At 40.3% G+C, this 20,717-nt stretch overlaps 4 protein-coding genes and 5 non-coding genes across 10 annotated transcripts; 3 read left to right on the top strand and 6 right to left on the bottom strand.

Moving 5' to 3' along the window:
- Positions 1-264: 264 nt before the first annotated feature.
- On the top strand, positions 265-2,040 carry LOC122006575 (LRR receptor-like serine/threonine-protein kinase SIK1). The gene is made up of 2 exons (XM_042562128.1): positions 265-357; positions 419-2,040. The coding sequence occupies exon 2, from the start codon at positions 591-593 to the stop codon at positions 1,773-1,775; it is 1,185 nt and encodes a 394-aa protein (XP_042418062.1). The 5' UTR covers positions 265-357; positions 419-590; the 3' UTR covers positions 1,776-2,040.
- A 37-nt stretch (positions 2,041-2,077) lies between these two features.
- On the bottom strand, positions 2,078-3,863 carry LOC122006579 (WAT1-related protein At5g07050-like). The gene is made up of 7 exons (XM_042562132.1): positions 3,658-3,863; positions 3,530-3,592; positions 3,325-3,441; positions 2,990-3,236; positions 2,767-2,925; positions 2,547-2,698; positions 2,078-2,486 (listed from the first exon to the last, which is right to left on the bottom strand). The coding sequence occupies exons 1-7, from the start codon at positions 3,861-3,863 to the stop codon at positions 2,291-2,293; spliced, it is 1,140 nt and encodes a 379-aa protein (XP_042418066.1). The 3' UTR covers positions 2,078-2,290.
- A 2,008-nt stretch (positions 3,864-5,871) lies between these two features.
- TRNAA-CGC lies at positions 5,872-5,944 on the bottom strand. The gene has a single exon. It is a non-coding gene; the product is annotated as a tRNA-Ala (tRNA).
- A 67-nt stretch (positions 5,945-6,011) lies between these two features.
- TRNAA-CGC lies at positions 6,012-6,084 on the bottom strand. Its single transcript has one exon. It is a non-coding gene; the product is annotated as a tRNA-Ala (tRNA).
- A 64-nt stretch (positions 6,085-6,148) lies between these two features.
- TRNAA-CGC lies at positions 6,149-6,221 on the bottom strand. The gene has a single exon. It is a non-coding gene; the product is annotated as a tRNA-Ala (tRNA).
- Positions 6,222-6,286: 65 nt separating this feature from the next.
- On the bottom strand, positions 6,287-6,359 carry TRNAA-CGC. The gene has a single exon. It is a non-coding gene; the product is annotated as a tRNA-Ala (tRNA).
- Positions 6,360-6,436: 77 nt separating this feature from the next.
- Positions 6,437-6,509, bottom strand: TRNAA-UGC. The gene has a single exon. It is a non-coding gene; the product is annotated as a tRNA-Ala (tRNA).
- Positions 6,510-7,433: 924 nt separating this feature from the next.
- Positions 7,434-11,700, top strand: LOC122006577 (ADP-ribosylation factor 1-like). The gene is made up of 7 exons (XM_042562131.1): positions 7,434-7,542; positions 7,872-8,029; positions 8,239-8,309; positions 8,561-8,680; positions 9,025-9,143; positions 11,217-11,298; positions 11,441-11,700. Exons 2-7 carry the CDS (start codon positions 7,882-7,884, stop codon positions 11,441-11,443), a joined length of 543 nt encoding a protein of 180 aa, XP_042418065.1. The 5' UTR covers positions 7,434-7,542; positions 7,872-7,881; the 3' UTR covers positions 11,444-11,700.
- Positions 11,701-12,949: 1,249 nt separating this feature from the next.
- On the top strand, positions 12,950-16,228 carry LOC122006576 (transcription factor Pur-alpha 1-like). Of its 2 annotated transcripts, none has more exons than XM_042562130.1 (5): positions 12,950-13,455; positions 13,542-13,589; positions 15,216-15,356; positions 15,434-15,676; positions 15,750-16,228. In XM_042562130.1, the coding sequence occupies exons 1-5, from the start codon at positions 13,198-13,200 to the stop codon at positions 15,900-15,902; spliced, it is 843 nt and encodes a 280-aa protein (XP_042418064.1). In that variant the 5' UTR covers positions 12,950-13,197; the 3' UTR covers positions 15,903-16,228. The 2 variants fall into 2 exon arrangements, with proteins under 2 accessions (XP_042418064.1, XP_042418063.1); XM_042562129.1 differs by having other exon boundaries at positions 15,431-15,676.
- The last annotated feature ends 4,489 nt before the right edge of the window (positions 16,229-20,717 follow it).

Here is a 20,717-nt window from a genome sequence, read left to right as displayed (position 1 = left end):
CGTTGCCTCCCCGGCTTCCGTATAATTGATTATGCGACTTCTCTTTCGTCGCCACACAAAACCCTGTTTTTTTTGCTACCCATGGTTATACCTTCCTTTTTAGATGCGTTTTGTGGGGCCCATGAACAGATACGACGTGGCGGTTTGGTGGCGGACGACGTGGCGTAGCCGGCCGCCTTACCGCGGAGCCACCTGCCTCGGACTGCCGTTTGTTAGTCCGAAGCAAAAGCCCCTCGTATAATTGGCATGAAAAAAAAAAGAATTGGTAAACAACAACGGAGAAGAGAGCAGCGGATCATTGAGGCCGACGTCGATTTCCGCCATTATCACAAGGAGAAGATGAAAAGGAAGCCATGAGTTAAGCTTCTTCCCTACGTCTTCTTCCTCTTCTCTGTTCTCATTCTCTCTCTCTTTACAGTTCCGCCATTAAAGCGCTCACGCCCTTCCCCACGAGAAAGCGGCCGAGCAAGGCTGTCTTCTCTACCAGCAACTTTCACGTACATCGACACTTCCGTCGCCTTCTTTATTACCCGATTCCTGCCTCAAAGAAGGCAGAGCAACCGTAGAAACTAGCTCAGCCCGTGAGGCCGATGGGGTGGCGGCGCTTTATGACTGCGGCGGTGATGGTGGTGTGCTTGAGGGCTGCGACGGCGATTCTGGACCCGGTGGACTTCTTAGCCTTGCAGGCTGTTCGAAAGGGGCTGGAGGACATGCCTGGATCCGATTTCTTCTCGTCCTGGGACTTCACCGATGACCCCTGCGCCTTCACCGGAGTGTTCTGCGCCGGGGAGCGCGTGGTGACGCTCGCCCTTGGCGATCCACGCGCGGGGGCGCCGGGGCTAGTGGGACGACTCGACCCCGCGCTCGGTCGCCTTGATGCCCTCGCCGAGCTCTCCCTCGTTCCAGGCCGCGTCTCTGGTCCCATTCCTGATGCTCTGTCCGATTGCTCTGACCTCCGCTTTGTTGCTCTGAGTAAGAATTTGTTCTCCGGCGCCGTCCCACCCGGCCTCGGAGGCCTCCCCCGCCTCCGCACACTCGATCTCAGCTATAACTTGCTTTCCAGTTCCGTCCCGGCGTCCCTCGCCTCCGCGCCGGCGCTGTCCAACCTCATCCTCTGCCACAACCAGCTCTCCGGCTCCCTCCCGCCCTTCCCGGCCTCTTCCTCGCTCCTTCGCCTCGACCTCAAGCACAACCAGCTCTCCGGTCCCCTTCCGCCGCTGCCGCCCCGGCTACAGTACCTCGCCCTCGGTTCTAACTCGCTCACCGGCCGCGTGGACTCAGTTCTCCCTTCCCTCGCCCAGCTCAATTTCCTCGACCTCAGCTCGAATTTGCTCGAGGGCCCAATCCCCGGAGCCGTGTTCACGCTCCAACTCGCCGCTCTCCAACTGCAGCGCAACGCCTTCTCCGGACCGGTGACGCCGCCGCAAGACGACGTGGTCATCCCTGTGGTGGACCTGAGCTACAACCGGCTGTGGGGGGCCGTCCCGCCGCAGCTGGCCGCGGTGGGCCGCCTCTACCTCAACAACAACCGGTTCACCGGCGAAGTCCCGAGCCGCTTGGTGCAGGGGCTCAGCAACGGCATGCAGTTGCTCTACCTGCAGCACAACTTCTTGACAGGGATCGAGATTGGTCCGGCAGCCGTCGCCCTCCCCGCCGGCGCATCGCTCTGCCTGCAGTACAACTGCATGGTGCCACCCTTCGACACGCCATGCCCGCTCAAGGCCGGCTCGCAGAGGATGCGCCCCCTCGACCAATGCCCCGAGTGGCGAGACTAAGAATCCACCATTTCCATCGAAATCGAAGGTAATGACCGAAAAAAGGAGAAAAAAATCATCATTATATACATCGTTGAGATGATTCTTTGATTGGTTTTGGTTTATCGAAAGCTAAAAATTCACTTGTGAATATAAATATATTGTGGTGGCTTCTCCTGCTATATTAAACTTTCATGTTCAGTTAAAGCGCAGGATTCCTTGGCAATGTCAATATAAATGTATTGTTTTCTTATATTTATATATTTCATAATGTATGAAATTAAAATGTCGTTTAGATTTACAAGTGTTTCATGATCTTCCCGTTCTTGGAAGAAACTGAAAATTCAAGGCTGTTGACAGTAAAATAAAAGTCTTCAATGGCATTTCTGAAACTTGCTGTTACTTGAAGAGCTGAAAACAAGAACTAGCTAAAGCTAGAAAGAGGAGAAAGATCATTCTACCTCTCTACCACTTAGATGATAAATTAGACACTGAGATACTCGAAATCTCCTTCTCACCTTTTACGACAACCTCATTCAGCAGCAGTTGTCATGTTGTTCTTGTGCTTTGGCCTTCTCCACTACAGCATCCGGTTCCATGACTCCTTGAGCTGCCTTGATGGCCACTGGGATTTCCATGGCTTCCATCTTCTTCTTCTTCTCCTTGTCCTCCTTGTACTTTCCCCAGAGAACAGAGTAGAGTCCCACAACAATAAGCACTGCGCCAATCAGACTGCAAGAGAAAACAGTGAGAATCTGGTCGATCATCAAGTATATTGTATGGAGATCTCACCCTCCCAAATATATCTTCTCTGCAAGAATGAAAGAGCCCATAATGGCCACTATAATCATCATCAAAGGGCTGAAGGCAGATGCAAACACTGGCCCTTTCTCCTTTATCACCAAAGCTTGCACATAATAGGCCATACTGGATGTCACTATCCCCTGAACACCAAAAGTTCTCCTCTTGATCATGCACAAAGTTCCATAAAGAAAGAAGAAGAAGGACTAACAGCATAGGCAGCAGCAAGGAGGTTCATGTCCCAGCCGATGCTCCACACAGAAAGCTTGCGCTCCATCACAAAGGTGACAACAATGGCTTGCAGAGTGCCCATGAAGCACATCAATGTGGTGAGGGAGTAGGGAGCGTCGTAGCTCTTTAATGTTGCAGTCTGTTGAAGCAGAGCAAGTGTACAATTTAGCATATAGAATTAATGTTACGCACAGATTAATTACCTGAAGGACGAAGACAGAAGCCCATGCGAGAGTTGCGACGATGACGAAGATGCAGCCCACGAGCCATTTGGAGGAGCCATCCGCCGCCGAGTCAGATTCAAGGGGACGAGCATGCATGTACTTGGTCCAGAAAATCTCCATTACAGGACCTTTGTAGAGTGTCATCAGCATGGCCCCAACTACCGTCACCAACGTTCCAATCAACTTGGCTTGGCATCGCACTTGCTTCAGCTCCAGTTTCTCCATCCTATCAATTAAATTTTCTTAGATTAATTCTTCTTTAAAATTTGCTGAAGAAATCTTTACAAGAAGCTCTCAATGCTCTACTTGATTACCTGAATAAAATGGCCAACACAAAGGTCATGGCAGGCAACATGTTGCTTATGGCGCAAGAGAAGGTTGGCGAGGTGAGCTTGAGGCCAGCGTAGTAGAAGTTTTGATCGACGACCGGCCTATAAAATTTACACAAGAAAACGATTATGAAGTACTAACTACTCTTTGATCGAGGCTGATCGATATTATGTTGGTGCAAGTACTAACCCAAGCAGTCCTAGCACAAACATTTGCACGAAGATTGTCCATGTGATCCTCGGACGTGAGTTCCTGTTCACGAGTGTCGAGAATTTGAGCCGAAGAACAAAAGAGAGGCATGCTCTATCGATATCTACCTCTCGAGAAAGAGCGCGAAAGGGGCGACGGAGAGCGTGGCGAAGGCATGGCGATACACCACCAAGACGTAGTGGCTCATGCCGTGGTTGAGGGAGAACTTGGTGAGGATGTTCATGCCTGCGTAGCCAAATTGGAGCGAGATCATCTGAAGGTAAGGCTTGCAGACCGCAAAGCACTTGCTCCATCTTCCTTGGCTACTCTTCATTCCGGAAACCAGGGATGATGGAGCTTGATTATTGTTGTATCTATATATTGATGGTGAACGAGAGTTGATGGCGACGGGAATTTGGGAGCTGTGTCAGTGATGCACTTGCTCAGTAAATGATTGGTGCAAGATGGGAGATCCACCCATGCAATGAGGCGTTGCAGCAACTAGTGTTTGTTCTTAGATGATGCGAGGATCCGACACAGATATCTTGATGGAGTTGCTAGGCATTGATGTTCTCAATTGGGTCACAGTCTCACAGAGCTTGAACTGTAGCGAGAGCATGCATCAGAATGTTGTTTCAAGCACAAGAGGAAGCATTCTTTTGGGTTTGCAGTAAGATGAGTCATTCTTGCAGCATTCGCTAAAGATTAAGCAATAGAAAATAAAAAGAATGGTGGGTGAATTATGCATCACTAGTATTTTCTGTGAGCTATTTTGTTGTATAGAGGAGATACATAAAATCCTGAAAAGGACTTGCATCACAAATTCCCAATCAGACATTGTTTCCAGTTCTTTAGATGTTTGTGCAGATTATTTATAACATTCATTGTGGAATTACAGTCAAGAAAAGCAATGGGTCCTTGCTTTGCTCATGCATATGATTTCAACAAAGAAGAGAAAGAATATCCATAATTCCAATACAAGCATAACAGTATCTATCACAGCTTCTCTTTTCCAGTGATCTCATGATCTTGAAGTCACCTAAAACATTGAGGAAAGTCTTAAAAACTTTCCATTATCTTCCTCCGCACAATATTACAATCTGTTACAGTGCTTTATTCTTTGCTATATCCACTATGTGCGTGTAAATTTAGCCACTAATTTTGAAAGCCACTGGATGAGTGATACGTGTATATATATTAAGAAGATGAACAATATAAAAGAGGAGTCAGAATCACAGACTTTTAGAATGATTATATGAATCTGTAGTTCATATCTGCACAATAAAAAAGAACTATAGAAGCAAGTTAAAGTGATGAAAAGAGAAGCTTCTTGTTCAACCTCAATAAGTTCGAGGAGAATGTTAGGCCTCATGCCATGTCTAACTAATCAAGTGTTTCAATCAGTCTAAATCAACCCTTGTTGAAGGTTGAGGCTGTGAATACTCACAAACTTCACACATAACTCTAATTAAGAGCTACTCCACTCTTCTCAACTCATCATCTCTTGACCACAATACCACTTCGAAATGAAGCTGAAGGCACACCATGGCAAAAGATTCATCTGTACATAATACTTTTGGATTTAGATAAAGTAGGTTCAATCAAGCAACCACTGTGTATTGTACTTGTTCCTTTTTCTTTACTTTTAAAGAAGAGAAAAGGGTGAATAATTTGGTTGCCATTGTGTTGATCATGACTCAGAGTTTGTTGTTTAACTTCGCCATACAACTTCTATTACTATGATAGTGAATCTTCTATACTTAATTCCAACCAACCAACAGGTCGCCAACACCAGAACGCAATGCATTAATCTTGCTCACTATCTTTTTAATCAATCAATTGAGCCTAATGTTGCTTTCAGAGATGAGGCCAAAAATGTTTGCAGCTAAAAAGGCTTTTTGACGAGGAAGTAAAAGTCATGGCACTTTCCTTGAGTTCTAGAGGACCATTTGATGAAGCTATCTTTTTGCCAAACTAATCCAGTGAGATTATACTAATCCTTAGAGATTGTTATGCTTCTTCATTGGGCCAGGAAAAAGTAACACAAGTTATAACGATATTGAAGAAGTCCTAATTGATGCGCGATGCGATGCGATCAATCAGTTTAAAAGAGCAACAAAAAACAAGAAGAAGATGATTTCAGCAAACGCTGTATGGAAGTAGTTTTCCTAAAAAACGCTAAAAAATATTGGAGTGCGGGGAATTGAACCCCATTTCTCTTGCATGGGGAGCGAGCAATCTACCTTATGAGCTACACCCTCGGACGTTGGCTGCGGTAAGAAGGAAATTATTTCACTAAATACCGGATGGAAGTAGTTTTCCTAAAAAAGGATAAAAAGTGATGGAGGTGCGGGGAATCGAACCCCGTGCCTCTCGCATGCGAAGCGAGCGCTCTACCATATGAGCTACACCCCCTGATGTTAGTGATTTAAGAATAAGACTATTTCAGCAAATTCTATATACTAAAAAACGATGAAAAAATTGGAGGTGCGGGGAATCGAACCCCGTGCCTCTCGCATGCGAAGCGAGCGCTCTACCATATGAGCTACACCCCCAATGTTGGTTGTTTAAGAATAAGACTATTTCAGCAAATTCTATATAGTAGAATAATGAAAAAATTGGAGGTGCGGGGAATTGAACCCCGTGCCTCTCGCATGCGAAGCGAGCGCTCTACCATATGAGCTACACCCCCAGATGTTGGTTATTTAAGAATAAGATTATTTCAGCAAATTATATATGCTAAAAACGATGAAAAATTGGAGGTGCGGGGAATCGAACCCCGTGCCTCTCGCATGCGAAGCGAGCGCTCTACCATATGAGCTACACCCCCTGATGTTGAGTATTTAAGAATAAGATTATTTCATCGAATTCTATATGGAAGTAGTTTTACTAAAAACGAAGAAAAAATGGAGGTGCGGGGAATCGAACCCAGTGCCTCTCGCATGCAAAGCGAGCGCTCTACCATATGAGCTACACCCCCTGATGTTGATTACTGTAAGAAGAGTGTTATTTCAGTAAAGTCTGTATGGAAGTAGTTTTACTAAAAAACAATGAAAATAAATGGAGGTGCGGGGAATCGAACCCCGTGCCTCTCGCATGCAAAGGAGCGCTCTACCATATGAGCTACACCCCCTGATGTTAATTACTGTAAGAAGAGTTTTATTTCAGTAAAGTCTGTATGGAAGTAGTTTTACTAAAAAACGCTTAAAATAAATGGAGGTGCGGGAATCGAACCCCGTGCCTCTCGCATGCAAAGCGAGCGCTCTACCATATGAGCTACACCCCCAGGTGTTAGTTTACTCTGAGAAAGTTTCTTAGAGTTGTAAATCTTCTATTACGTAAATTCTAGCATTTCGTTTATGCATGAGCTACACCCCCTGATGTTGGTTTCTGTAAGAAAGTAATTTAGGGTTGTAAATTAGCTATTGTGTAAATTCTAACATTTCCTTTATAGCTACTTCGTAGATCAGAGATTTGATTGACCTCGCAAATATTACTGCATTGCATATCCTCGATGGCTATTCTGAAAACGCTCCCCAATTTCTGTACCTTTTTCTAAATGCCCAGAGTCTTTCAGAAACGAGCTGGAAAACTCAAAGATATGATCTACTCGCTGTCTTCTTCCATAGCACATGGTCCGAAGAAGAGCTCCCAATGCATGCAGTGCCGATGGAGACGGCGACAAGCTCTGAGAGTACAGATCGGAGTTCTTCCCACTAAGTTTCCCTCGCACGCGGAAGCCAACTCAAATCGAACCTATGGCTGCTCTCTACAACCACAAGAAAAGCCCCTTACGATGGATCGGATCGTTTTATTTAAAAAAATCCGAATCGATCCGAACCCGTACCCGGCCCCCGACAGTGGTGCGCAGGTTGCAAGCCCCCCTCGCTATTTAGTATTTATTGGATTCATCTCCTCCTTTCTCCACGCGTAGCAGAGAAATCGAAGGCCACTCTCGTCCTCATCTCCTCCAATCTGCCCTTTTCCTCGGGGCTACGTACCCGCATTCCCAGGTGATCTTGGTCTCTCCTTTCCTTCTTGATTTCCGTGGTTATAGATTGCGACGTGCTCGATCTGCTTCTTCCGTCTTCATAATTAGATTGATCTATCTTTTCCTGCAAAGACTCTTTTAATCGGAATCGTATCCGTTCAGGTCTTGTAGTTGTGTTGTCGAAGCCTTTCCTCGCCCTGATCTTGAATTTTTTTTATTCGTTTTGTATTTGAGTTCGACGCCATGTCTGATTCTGCTTCAGATCTGTAGCTTCGGTTGTTGGATCTTCGATCGGCGTGTTGTGGTTTCATTTTATGATTTATTTATTATTTTATGGTTCGCGTGTGATAGGTGAGAAGCAATGGGGCTCACTTTCGCCAAGCTGTTTAGTCGTCTGTTTGCGAAGAAGGAGATGAGAATCCTGATGGTCGGGCTTGATGCTGCTGGTAAGACGACCATCCTGTACAAGCTCAAGCTTGGAGAGATTGTAACCACCATTCCAACAATCGGTGAGCATTATTCCTCTTCGCTCGCACTTGCCTTCTTTTTTGTTAACTTCTTGATAATTGATTCTGATGTTAATTGAGTTCAACTAAACAGGATGTTTTGATAGTCAATGAATACATGTGCAATTAAGTGTTGTCATCTCAACATAATTATTTCTATGTACGGCTTAGTTTAAATTATCTAAAGGGTTTTCTTAAATTGATCAATCCAGGATTCAATGTGGAGACTGTCGAATACAAGAACATCAGTTTCACTGTATGGGATGTTGGTGGTCAGGACAAGGTACTGCCCCATATGTGCTAGAGAATTTCATATCAAAATGACTGCTTCACTTTTGATGAGTTATCTTTTGGTGACAACTGTTTTATGAAAGCTTTATTATGTCAACTAAAATAATCAAACAAAATTTGGGTATTCAATTTCTAAGGTGGTGTGCATGCATAGGTAGATTGCCAGATTTTTTGACTACGAGTAGTCTGTTAATGGTTACTTGTTTCCCTCTTCCTAGATACTTATATTGTGATCATCAACAGATTAGACCTCTGTGGAGGCACTATTTCCAGAACACACAAGGACTTATTTTTGTGGTTGATAGCAATGACCGGGATCGTGTTGTTGAGGCAAGAGATGAACTACACAGGATGCTTAATGAGGTAGATCTTGTAGTAACTATCCATTCTCGTGGTTTACAATATTAATTATGTCTGCATAATATATTTTGAAAAAGTATATTTCTTCATGCATCTGTCTTTATACCCATGAGATCAATCGCTTAGCACTTTTCTTCACTTGTATGGATCTGCCAGTTTTTTCTAATAATAACATGGAGAAACCTTATTATAGTTAAAATGCAGTGAGTTTTCTTGACTTAAATGCTCATTTGAATAGTTTGTTTAAAGAGGAAAACTCCTTAGTCGTCTTCATTGCTAATCAAACCTGCAAAGTCTCTTTTATATGAACTATTTTATCTGATTTGTTTGTGATTCTGTACTGATAGGATGAACTAAGGGATGCTGTCTTGCTCGTGTTTGCAAACAAACAAGACCTTCCAAATGCAATGAATGCTGCCGAAATCACTGATAAGCTTGGCCTTCATTCTCTCCGTCAGCGACATTGGTAAAATGTTCTTGTGGAGCTATTTTTTTATAAATAGTTATCTGCTACAACAACTCTTCATTTTCCCAAATACGAATTACTTTGTAGCCATGTGACTTGGGACTCATCATTTTCCCTTTCCCATTATTAACACTGGCAGTTGACACTTCAAATCGAACACTGATATCCACATGTGTATAAATTTTTAGATAATCTGGTTCCAAACACCTAGGCCCAATGTATGTTGGTACTTGTAATCAAGTCCAAGTAACCTAGGTTGTGTGCTTAATTGTTGAAGTGTTGAGTTATTGAATCATCTAGGTTCATTGCTTTTGTGCTGAATTGTTGATGTGTTGAGTTATTGAATCGTCTAGGTTCATTGCTTTTGTTGGCAATCTTAATTAGATGGTCACGTTGCATATGTCTTAGATTGTACTTTTGTGTTCTCTCTTGTTGGTGTACCACTTGCATCAATTCCCTGTTTAAGGTTAAAGCATGTTGGATTATTGTTTGTTCAATATTAAGAAGATTGGAATTCACTTTCCTGAAAACCTAAACTGGTAATTTCTTAGAGCATTATAGGTTACAATTGGTATATCTTCTCTTGAATAGATATTGATCCATGTCATGGATAGAAAAGAAACAAAGAGGAAGCACATCTTGTATCGTGTGTTTGATTCATATGACTGACTGAAATCTGCTGGATAATGTTAGATATCTGGAATGGGGGTCCATCTGTTGGTAGTTTGTTAATCAATGTGGAGTCCTTGCTATGCCATTGCATAAGATCGAAGCAAATTCAGAGGGAAAATCAATCTGAATTATTAGGACAGTCTGATGTGACCTAGATTAGCATAGATTGATCATTGATGGCCTCTCTGAAATCAAATAATCTCCAAGTGGCCTGTTGCTTATTCTCGTCTACAGACCTTGCCGGAACAGGTAAGCCAATTTCCCAGCTTTGATTCCTTTGCATTTTGCCCCATAAAGATCAACCAAATTAGTTGACCAGGCTGGGTACGGCTAGTCTGAATGCACAGACTTTGCTTCCCTCCTTGTTATTTGTATCAATGCCTTTCTTGTGGATTGGAGGCAACAGCCCAGCCTACATTGTGTAACTTGTGAAATTAATTTGATTAGATTTGGTTTGATATTCTTCAGAAACCTATGACGTTGATCTTTGCAGATGAGTTGATTTATTGGTTCTCCTATCCTTTTTCGATCCTTTTCCTGTATCGGTCATAGCTCACAATTTTGGTTAATCCATAAGATCCATTTGACTCCATAGTATCTTAGGCATATATCCCGTGTTTATCTACTCTTTTTGTAGCAAAAGGTGATTACGCTTACCCTAGGCGCCTCTTGTAGCCCATCTCCAAGTTGTGTGAAGGGAGGTAATCACGGGGTCAACTTATAGCCGACCGTCAAGTAACTAGAGGGTAGGAGGAATTTTTTTCCCGAGAGCATGTGCCACTAGGAATTAGCCCCTTGCCCCATTATAGCAAAGTTGTCACCCTCTAACCAATTAGACATCCCCGTGAGGAGCAATCTTTATCCACTCTTGAATCCATGCGTGGATCATTCAATCTTTTGCTATATTTGTGGAATGATATGTCACTTATTATTTTCAGACATGCTATTTAGGAGAAATCATGGTAACTTTAGCTGATTTTATGAGATGAAATTATACAACCTTGAGCATCAACTTTTTTTTTTTTAGCAAAGCTTCTTCAAGTTTCTTGTCTTATGATTGTTGAACTGGAAAGACTATAAATGCCTTCCTGGCACTTTTATTCTGTTTTATAGCATTGCATTCATATAGTAATTTCTGATATAATTAGCCAAATATTCTTAAATGCTTCTGTATTTGTACTCTTCATCTACCTCCTCCTCTATAGCTGTATTGGATATCAACACTGGACATGACACTTCCCGTGGACATCCAATATCTCTATACGGTTATGTGTAACAAAAATTAGAAATGTGTCAAACACTTCGGTTTCTGGAAAAAAGGCTGTGCTAGTTACTTCACAGAAGATTGATTGAAGATGAGGCCGCTAATTCTAATGACTGGTTTTGTGCACTTTTCCCCAGGTATATACAAAGCACTTGTGCTACATCCGGTGAGGGGCTGTATGAAGGGCTTGATTGGCTCTCCAGCAACATTGCTAGCAAGGTATCAATATTGTGGTTTCTTTATCTTTTTCTTCTTCTTTTGTATAACCCTCATAATACAAAATCATACTGTGTTTATTTCACAACTAAAAGGGCAACTGTAATCTTTTAATGTGTGCTTACGAGAAAGTGTTTGCTTACAGTAATCAAAGCCTATTTCGAAGGTTATTGGCTAACATCAGCGATGCTCTACTTTGATGCTTTTGTGCCAGCAGAAGCAAGAAGACTATTTATTGTTCGACTTGGAACATTTTGTTCCCCTTCTGCATTCAAAAACCTTGTCTGTAAAACAAATATGTGCTTGGTTGTTACCTTTTTCAATGTTTCATCGATGGACGCAGCAAACAGCTTTGTTTCTCTGCATATTTTTCCCTCATATTATTGTATTTGTTATTTTACTTATCTAGTGTGCTGCCTCTTGAGGTACTTGCCATGTCCTTGAACACGATTTGACAGATGCTTAGAACACAAACTGTTCTTTTAAAATAGCATGCAGCTTGGCCCCCTGAATCTGATTCTGTACCGCGTGAGGTATCCTTTCATGAACATAAACCAGGAACATACGGCACTCCAAGCGTGCACGATCATTCCATTCTATTTCATTTTTATTCATGTTATATTCCATTCAAGTAGCCTGGAATTAAGATTGCACTCCATACACATGAATGGGATGGAATATATTATGATTCTTTTTCAATGTTTAAATGAATAATTTGAGATAGAACAATATATCTCACAATCTTATTTCACTTCGTAAATTTTAACTTTAAAAGGGGACAAATTTTATTCCACCACTGTATTTATTAATAAATTTATCAAGACATTAATTTTTTTTTCTTTTAATTATTATGAAATTAAAAATTATAGTAATCAAGCTTGGACGATTAATTTGATGGGTTATGCAGGTGTAAGGAGCTTCCAACTTGTCAGTGGTCATTAAATTTAATAGAACCAAAAATTAAGTTACTTATTGGAGCATTGTGTCGGCTGCCTGATTAATCAGATATAGATAAATAAATTATTATGTTGATGTTGCATTATTATTATTATTATATGATAATTTAGGTATGTAGTTCTTTTAAGTGTTGATGTTGCAGTATTGTTGTTTTGATAACCTAAGTAAAATTATTTAAGTTCTTCATTTCAAAGCTATATATATATTTTTTGTAAATAAAATGAGTGAACAAGACCTCACCGGTCAACCGATTAGATCAAACAAACAAATTATGCTCGATGTTGTAGATAAGTTGAGTCAATCAGACGAATCAAATAATAAAAGTTTGAATTGGATCACTCATTCTAAGTTTTTTAGGCCAAAAGTATAGATAAGCTAAAATGCTAAATAGATATTGAAGATTGAATCAATCATATTCAAAATATTTTGTGGATTAATCAAATGCATGAAAGATATTAACTCTTGTAAATCGAACTAAGAGGACATATAAAATAAATTAATATATACAAAGTAAAATATTTCACTAGTTATGCCATTAGATTATCATGATTAAATTATTATAATCAAACAAAGAAATAGAATACGTTCGTTATAGCTTATTTCAATATTTCAAACAAAGGAATATGTTTTTTTAATAATAAAAAAGGAGATTTTCTCTCCATCTTTTTAAAAATAAAATATTATATTTTCTGCTTGATCCAAACACACAAGCAGGTGTGTTTTGGAATACGATTAGGTCAAAACCTCCTCGCTCCGAATTCCGAGCCTGTCATCTGATCTCCGATTAATCCCTCTCTCTCTTTCCTTTTTTTTCTTCATCAATTCCTTCCAAATTTTGGTTTTTTTTTACTCCATTCAAGATGTCAACGCCTCGTGTAATGGTGTTAATTTGATCGAGTCTGAGAGGGACTGGAATTGGGTGTGGCATCGGGAGGCGGCCAAGCGATGGAGGGCGGAGCTGGCGGCGGGGTCGACGTGGAGTTGGTCTCCAAGACGCTGCAGTTCGAACACAAGCTCTTTTACTTCGATTTGAAGGAGAACCCGAGGGGAAGGTACCTGAAGATTTCCGAGAAGACATCGGCCACGAGGTCGACCATCATCGTCCCCGTCGACGGCGTCGCTTGGTTCGTCGAGTTATTTGGATACTACATCGGCACTGACGAGCAGGACGCCTTCAGCAAGGAGCTCAAGCTCGATTCCAAGGTTGTCTTTCCCTTTAATGTTGGTTTTCAAAGTAGGATTTTTGGATCCTTTAACTGATGGCTATCTCCTTGTTCTTCCTGGGAAAGGCGTTTTTTTTCGACATTGGCGAAAATAAAAGAGGCCGCTTTTTGAAGGTACGTTTTTGGCCACGAAATTTCTGATTTCATTTCAACATATATCTATCAAGTTTATTAAAGAAGACCGAGTGAGTAATTTGATTACCTTCGTTGACCTTTTTTTTTTGTTGGATGATCAGCGATGAGTAATTAAGCTTTGTTTACTCTAAATTTGGTTAGAGATTTTCATAAGTGACAAGTTTAAGCCAATAGATGGCCGAGTATTAGGTCCGATAGAATAGTCATTCAAGTAAACACTTTGGAACAATTTGAATGGAGAGTTGGGTTGGGATTTTTTTTAATCAGGAATTAGATAGTAAAAAATTAATAATAATCAATTCTTTGAAAGAAGAAGATATGGCTGGGAGATATTTTGTTGCTATGAAATTGATTATAAAATTAAGACGGATGGTAGCAAATAGTAAATTTTCTTATATTGATTTTGGCAAATACTACTTGTTCAATGGCAAATCAGTGAGAAATTAACAATTTGCACATTAAAAGTTTCCAACTGATTTTCTTGTCAGAACAATGTGGTGAACCGTGAAAAACTAAGAAAATCTTTATAGCTATATTTGTGCGGTCATAGATGTAAATGATTGAACATTGTTATTATGATCCATACAAATGACCTCTGGATGAAAATCTATTGTGTGGTTATCGACATTCTTAGACTTTGCAAGATAATGACCAAAGTTTTTTCCCTTTAAAATTATGTCAATTATGTTGTTGAGATTATTCTAATAGATGATATGGAGAAGCAATTTAAACAAATCTGAGAAACATAAGTATTGGGGGGCTGTAGTTTTATGTTGAATGGTTTTTATAAGGAGTCATTGAAGATTTTACTTGTGAGATTAGATTTTGTTAATTAGATTTAGATGATGCCTGCATGACAAAACAATTACTTGTTTATGGATAATTATGGTAATAACTCTTAATTAACTTGTGACTACTCAACAGTGTTCAGTTGTACCTTAATTAGCAGGACTGGACATGACAACAGTTTGTAGAATCAATGTGATTATATTTTCTAAGAAAGATAACTAACACTGTGTTTCGTTTGTGATTATAATCCAGAGAAATATCTAACAGAGTTCCTTCAATAGTTGAACATCAATGTTTCTTGTCAAAATGTTATCACTTGTATAGTAAAAGAGAAAGAAAAAAATCTGTGTTTGAACAAGGATTTTACATGCTATTTACTTTCTCCATGAAGTTAATTCTGGCATTTGGGTGTTTTTGTGTAGTATAATTTAGTGAAGACTGGTACATACACATTATTGAATCTTTGGTTTTAAACTTCCTTATAAGCTTACTAGTATGAAAGACTATTTTCCTATAACGATATTGATATCTGAAGTATTAAATGCTAAAATGTTGTCCTAGAAAGGTTTAAAGTACAGTAGCATTTCATTGAAATTACATCTGTTTGTTATGCCTAAGTGATAACACTCATCCTCAATATCATTTCTAGTTATGTCATAAGTAGCTCTTACTAGCCCTTTTACTTTTAGGAAATAAACACATGTATTACTCATGGTTAACTAGGAAACATCACAAACCTCAATTATAGTCTGCAATTTTACTGTAACTTTATATTTTCAATGTTCGATTTAAACGACGGAATCATTTTCTATGTAGATATCCGAGTCATCTGTCAATAGGAACCGGAGTACAATCATTGTTCCAGCTGGAAGTTCAGAAGAAGGATGGGCCGCATTTAGGAATGTGTTACAAGAGATACATGAAGAGGTCTCGCGACTTTTCATGGTAGCAAACCAGGTAAAAGTTTGATCTACTTCTATTCCTAGCTTTGGCCATAATATCCTTGAGCAATTTGCCTCGCAACACGACAGCAGCAACATATGGAACCTCTTGAGCGACTCTCAGGTCTTTCAGATGATGTCGGTGCTGGATTTATATCAGGTCACAGTGCTCACTCGGTATCTGGTTCTGAATTAAACGTTGAACGTCTGGTAGATATGCATGCACATGATGATATCGGAGGTATGGGAATGTCGAAAGTAATTAGGGTCGATCAGAAGAGGTTCTTCTTTGATTTGGGCAACAACATTAGAGGTCATTTCTTGAGGATATCTGAGGTATGTGGAGAACAAACTGATACAAGTTCAATTTTCCTCCACATACAGAAACCTAACTTCTTCCTCATTGCAGGTTACTGGGGCTGATCGCTCATCCATCATCCTCCCTCTGTCTGGTCTGAAGCAGTTCCACGAAATGGTTGGCCATTTTGTCGAGATAACAAAGGACAGACTTGAAGGGATAGCCGGTGCAAATGCCCGAACTCTGGAGCCTGCACAGAGATGATCATGCTCAATTTGGAATTCGGATCGCCAGGGAACTTAGGTCTCGTGGTTCTTGTATTTGATGTGTTATCATTGTTTTGTGATGAGCAATAATCTTATTCAATGTTCCAAGGGAAGAGTAGAAGTGTTCCAAAGCTTTCTCGAGCTGAAGAATAATGTAGGTCGAGATTGTAGCATGTCCTGCCGCGGCAAAACTGCTATTTGTTTGTTTCTAGCCAATAATCTGAAGCATAATTGCTGTTATTCCTGCAAAACTCTTGTACAATAGGAAGTCTAAAATATGTTTTGAGATCACTAATCTTAACTTTTATTATTATTTTTCTATTAGTACTTCAGAATGTGCATTGTTTTGGCGGCATGGATCATGGAGTAATAGCTAATATTTCAGTTGTAATAAAGGATGATTTTGCTCACCTTGATCCGTTTTTAAGTTCGGTAAAGGGATATAAATTATGGGGTTAATCTATAATTCATTGATAAATAATTAGAAGGTGGGAGTAATATTTTTTCAAATATATATATCTGTCAGAAATTATTCCTGTCTAGTTATAATAAATCTGTTCTTCTGTAATCGCACTTCGGGAGGTATTTCCGGACAACAAATAAAAATGTCTAAACTGCATTATTAATTGTACTTCTTAGTCCATTAGTCTTTGGTCTTATCAAAATTGTATTGCAATGAGGAATGCAGAACAGGGAGGCAGCCAGGCAAGCGATATACCACACGTGCTTTATTCGAGGTATAGTTTATGTAGAAATCCATATTTAAAAATTAGCAAAACTTGTGCTTGATGATGATAAAAGATGAATATATTTATATTTAGTATTTTATTAATTTATTTTAGGGTTAATATGGAGGAAGTAAATCATGAATGATTATTATTTTTTGGAATAACGACTAGTACATAAGGGAGATATTTATCTCAGCTTTATTGAGATTTAAACCCCAGACCTTATGATGACAATACCTCATGCGCTCCACATTTAATGAATCATTGGGCGAAGGTTTACCGCAGCTGTTGAACGCCACCCCGGATATATATGAGACCAGATGTTTAGTCCATAAAAAACCGTAAATTAAGAGATGGATCGATCTGATCATAATTAATTATGATCTTTTCCTAGGTTCATCGTCTTCTAGATTATAATTTAGGTCGGAACAGATAACTCGAGGTCGTCCAGAAGCCGCTAGAGGTGGGCAAGTGGTCAGGGGGGCGGCTTCCGACCTCCCGCCCCGACCCAAACTTAACCTGGGAGGACGGTGAATCCAAGGAGGGATTGTAATTAATTGTGGCTGGATCATAACTACGATCTGACTATAATTATGAATGATCCATCTCCTGGTCTATTTTTTATGGATCAGAGGATCTATTCCCGATATATATATGGTCTATTTCAAGAGTAGTTATGGACTCGAATAGCTATGGACTTGAATTCTATGTTTACTCTGAGGTGAAAATAGAGAAAGGAAAATATTCAAGGAAAAATATTCCTATGGGAAGGGAAGGGAAGGGGAGGGGAGGGAAAAAGGAGAAGATAGAGGGATCGTCTACATATGAGGTAGGTGGGATGAGAGAGAAAGGGAGAGTGGGAGTACGAAATCACCATTCTCTCATAGAACATCAAGTTCCTTCGTAGTACCAACTTTCAAATCATCCAAGGAACCAACTTTCTCAACCTCATTAGTGCCTTTCTTAGCTACAGGTACTGAGGCCGCTGAACCGTGAACCCTTCGACTCAGGATTGCGGCAAGGGATTTTCTGAGTTGGATGGGTCACTGGTAGTCCTTGGCTTTGTAGTGAGCTCATCATCTTCATTTTCAGTTGATCCCGTCTAGAAGTTAAGTAGATGAGTGGCTGATAAGGTGACAAGAATATTGATGGAGGAAAGACTTCAAGCTAGCAGCTATAGACCCTGAGTTAGAAGCTACGGGCCTACGCACACCACAGACAGAGCCAATAGGAATATCATAGCAAGAACCAAGGAGGGGTCCCTAACACAGGCACTCCGACGATCAAGTCAGAATAGTAGCATAGCGAACATGAAGAAGAAGATGAACAGTAAATGTGAATATGTGGGTGTGCGTACACATACCTGACTAATGGAGAGGACCATTTTTTATACGATCTCTCATAACCTCTGAAATAATGGGGTGTTAGAGAATGTCAGGTGTCAAAATATGTTGGGTAGTGGAGAATGTACGACAGTCTTCCTCTAGGCAGAGGAAGGTTCCATTGTGTGTATATGCCAGTAATAGAATATTCTCAGGTAAGTAGCTGTTATTCTCTTATAAGTTGTTACGATTCTCTTACAATGTTGTCTCCTAGAGGGACTTTGATCGACCTAGATTTGACTAAATTTAAGTTGAGAACCATGCCCATGTGAAGAGTGGGGAGCTGAGCCCCGTAAGTCTGACCGACTATGTGGTCACCTAGGTTTATGCGGAAAGCCCTATTCATGAGGAGTGAGGAGCTAGGTCTCGTAGGTGCGACCTACTCTATGGTCGCCTCAGTTTATGCAGGACATTTTGTTCATGAGAAGTGGGGAGCTGAGTCTTGTAAGTCCGATCGGCTCTGTGGTTGTCCAGGTTTATGTTGGAAACCCTATTCATAAGGAGTGAGGAGTTAAGTCCCGTAGGCCTGACCAGCTCTGTGGCCACCCGAGTTTATACGGGAATCCCTTTTCATGAAGAGTGAGGAGATGGCGTAGGTCCGATCGGCTCTGTGGTGTAGGTCCCTTTGGAGGCCGACAAGAGGGGAGGGGTGAATTGCCCTACAAAATAAAACCAAAAACCCTTCTCGGATATTCAACTAACTTAAAAGAACTTGTAATTAAAAAGGCAGAGACTAATTAAGACAGAAAATAGACACAGAGGAATTACTTGGTTTGCAATCAGAGGATTGCTAATCCAAGGCAAAGACGGCGCACTAATTGATTCTCCTCTGGGCGGAGTAGCATCTTACAGCGTTGAAAGCACAGAAATAAATAACACAAATGAAAGCACTGGATTACAAGTAGTTTTTCTTGATTGATTATTGCTTCTGGACCAAGGCTATATTTATAGTCTTGGTCCGGGCGCCTGGAAGGGTTCCGGGCGCCCCCGGTGGGATAAACTTTATCCCCCAACGGTCAGATTGCGAAAATCGCGATCCTGGTCAAAATCATGCTCCGGGTGCACGGAAGCATTCCGGGCGCCCGGAATGGTTCCGGGCGCCCCGGAGCAAAAAGTCAACTGCGGTTGACTTTTTGTCCGGGATCACTTCTCCGTCAAGTCCCAGTCTCGGTCCGGGTCTGTTCGCTCCGGCTCCGCTAGCTTGGGTGATCTCGGCCTTCCGGAATAGGGCTCACCCGAACCCATGTTCCGGCCTTCTCCTCGAGCAGCCTTCCTTCCCGGTTTCTCGTCCCTCGAGCGCCGCGCACGCTCTTCTCGTCCACCGGTGTACTCTTCCGCGGACACCTCGTCCCTCAGACTCACCGAGCCCGTCGGCTCTCTCCCGTGCCGTCCTTCTCGCGAGCCGCGTCTTCCGCTCGACTTCCTGTGTTCCTAAGCTCCTGCACACTTAGACACAAGGGTTAAACAAACGCAGGACCTAACTTAGCTTGTTTGATCACATCAAAACACCTTGGGGTTCCAACAATCTCCCCCTTTTTGATGTGAGCAACCCAAGTTAAGTTAGGGTAACCATATGCAATAAAAATGATTTATTTTCCAATAAGTCCAAATATTTTTCAATTGAAAAATTATAGTATCTCCCCCTAGACTTAACATACTTCTCCCCCTTTGATCACATAAAAATTGGGGTGATAAACAAGTCTAAGGTAAATTCAAACACTTTTCAGAATTTTTCGTTAAAAAAAAAATATTTTTCAGATAAAAACAGTCACAAGTGTTTATAAAAAAAAATTTTAAGTTTGAAACTTATCTCAACATTCTCAAAAAAAAAATTTCTAATTAAACAATTTAAGTCAATTTTAAGAAAAAATGATAAGGCAAAATTATCATAAAAAAAATTCTAAGTTAATTCTAAGAAAAATTATAAGGCAATATAAAAAAATTCTAAGATAACTTAAAAAATTTCTAAGTCAATTTTCATAAAAATTTCTAAGATAATTAATATTAATTTCTAAGGCAATGTTTCAAAAGAGAATATCTAGTTTAACAAAAATTCTAAGTCAATATACAGAAAAATTTTTAAGTTATTTTTCATAAAAGATTTCTAAGGCAATTTTCAAAGAAAAATGTCTAAAACAATATTCATAGAAAAATTCCTAAGTTTAAAAAATATCTAAGTCAATAATTTTCAGAAATTTTCTAAGAAAAAAAATTATTTTCCAATTTTTTTTTTATTTATAAATTAATTTTAAATATTTTCTAACACAAATTGAATAACTCTTTTAAAGTATTAGGTAAATTAAATTAATGTTTTTTCAGTTAGTCAATTAAACTTTTCATTTCGATACTTGGCTTCCAGGTCGTGGCGAGGCACTAGGCCTTCTTGGTTATTGGAGCAACAACCACTTCCTTAGACAAAGCCTCATAATGAAATTAGTCGTTTAATTTCCTTGCTGAAAATGCTAAGTCTAATTTTAGATTAAACAAGTTTTTGGAATCCAGTAGAGATTCCTACTTACAGGGTTAACCAAGTATTTCCTAGGTACATAGATTTTTGATATATTTCTAATTTGACTTTGATGAAATCTATAATACCAATTTAAATTTCTGAAAGTAGGAATATTTGAACTATTAGATTTTTTCAATCTTTCTATTTCTTCTTTTAGTTTTTCATTTTCAATTTTCAATTTTTCAAAATCCTCT

The sequence above is a fragment of the Zingiber officinale genome, chromosome 7B (assembly GCF_018446385.1).
Source record: "Zingiber officinale cultivar Zhangliang chromosome 7B, Zo_v1.1, whole genome shotgun sequence".
NCBI classification, from domain to species: Eukaryota; Viridiplantae; Streptophyta; class Magnoliopsida; order Zingiberales; family Zingiberaceae; genus Zingiber; species Zingiber officinale.
Note: the sequence above shows the minus strand (reverse complement) of the source record. Positions and strands in the feature narration are given on the sequence as shown.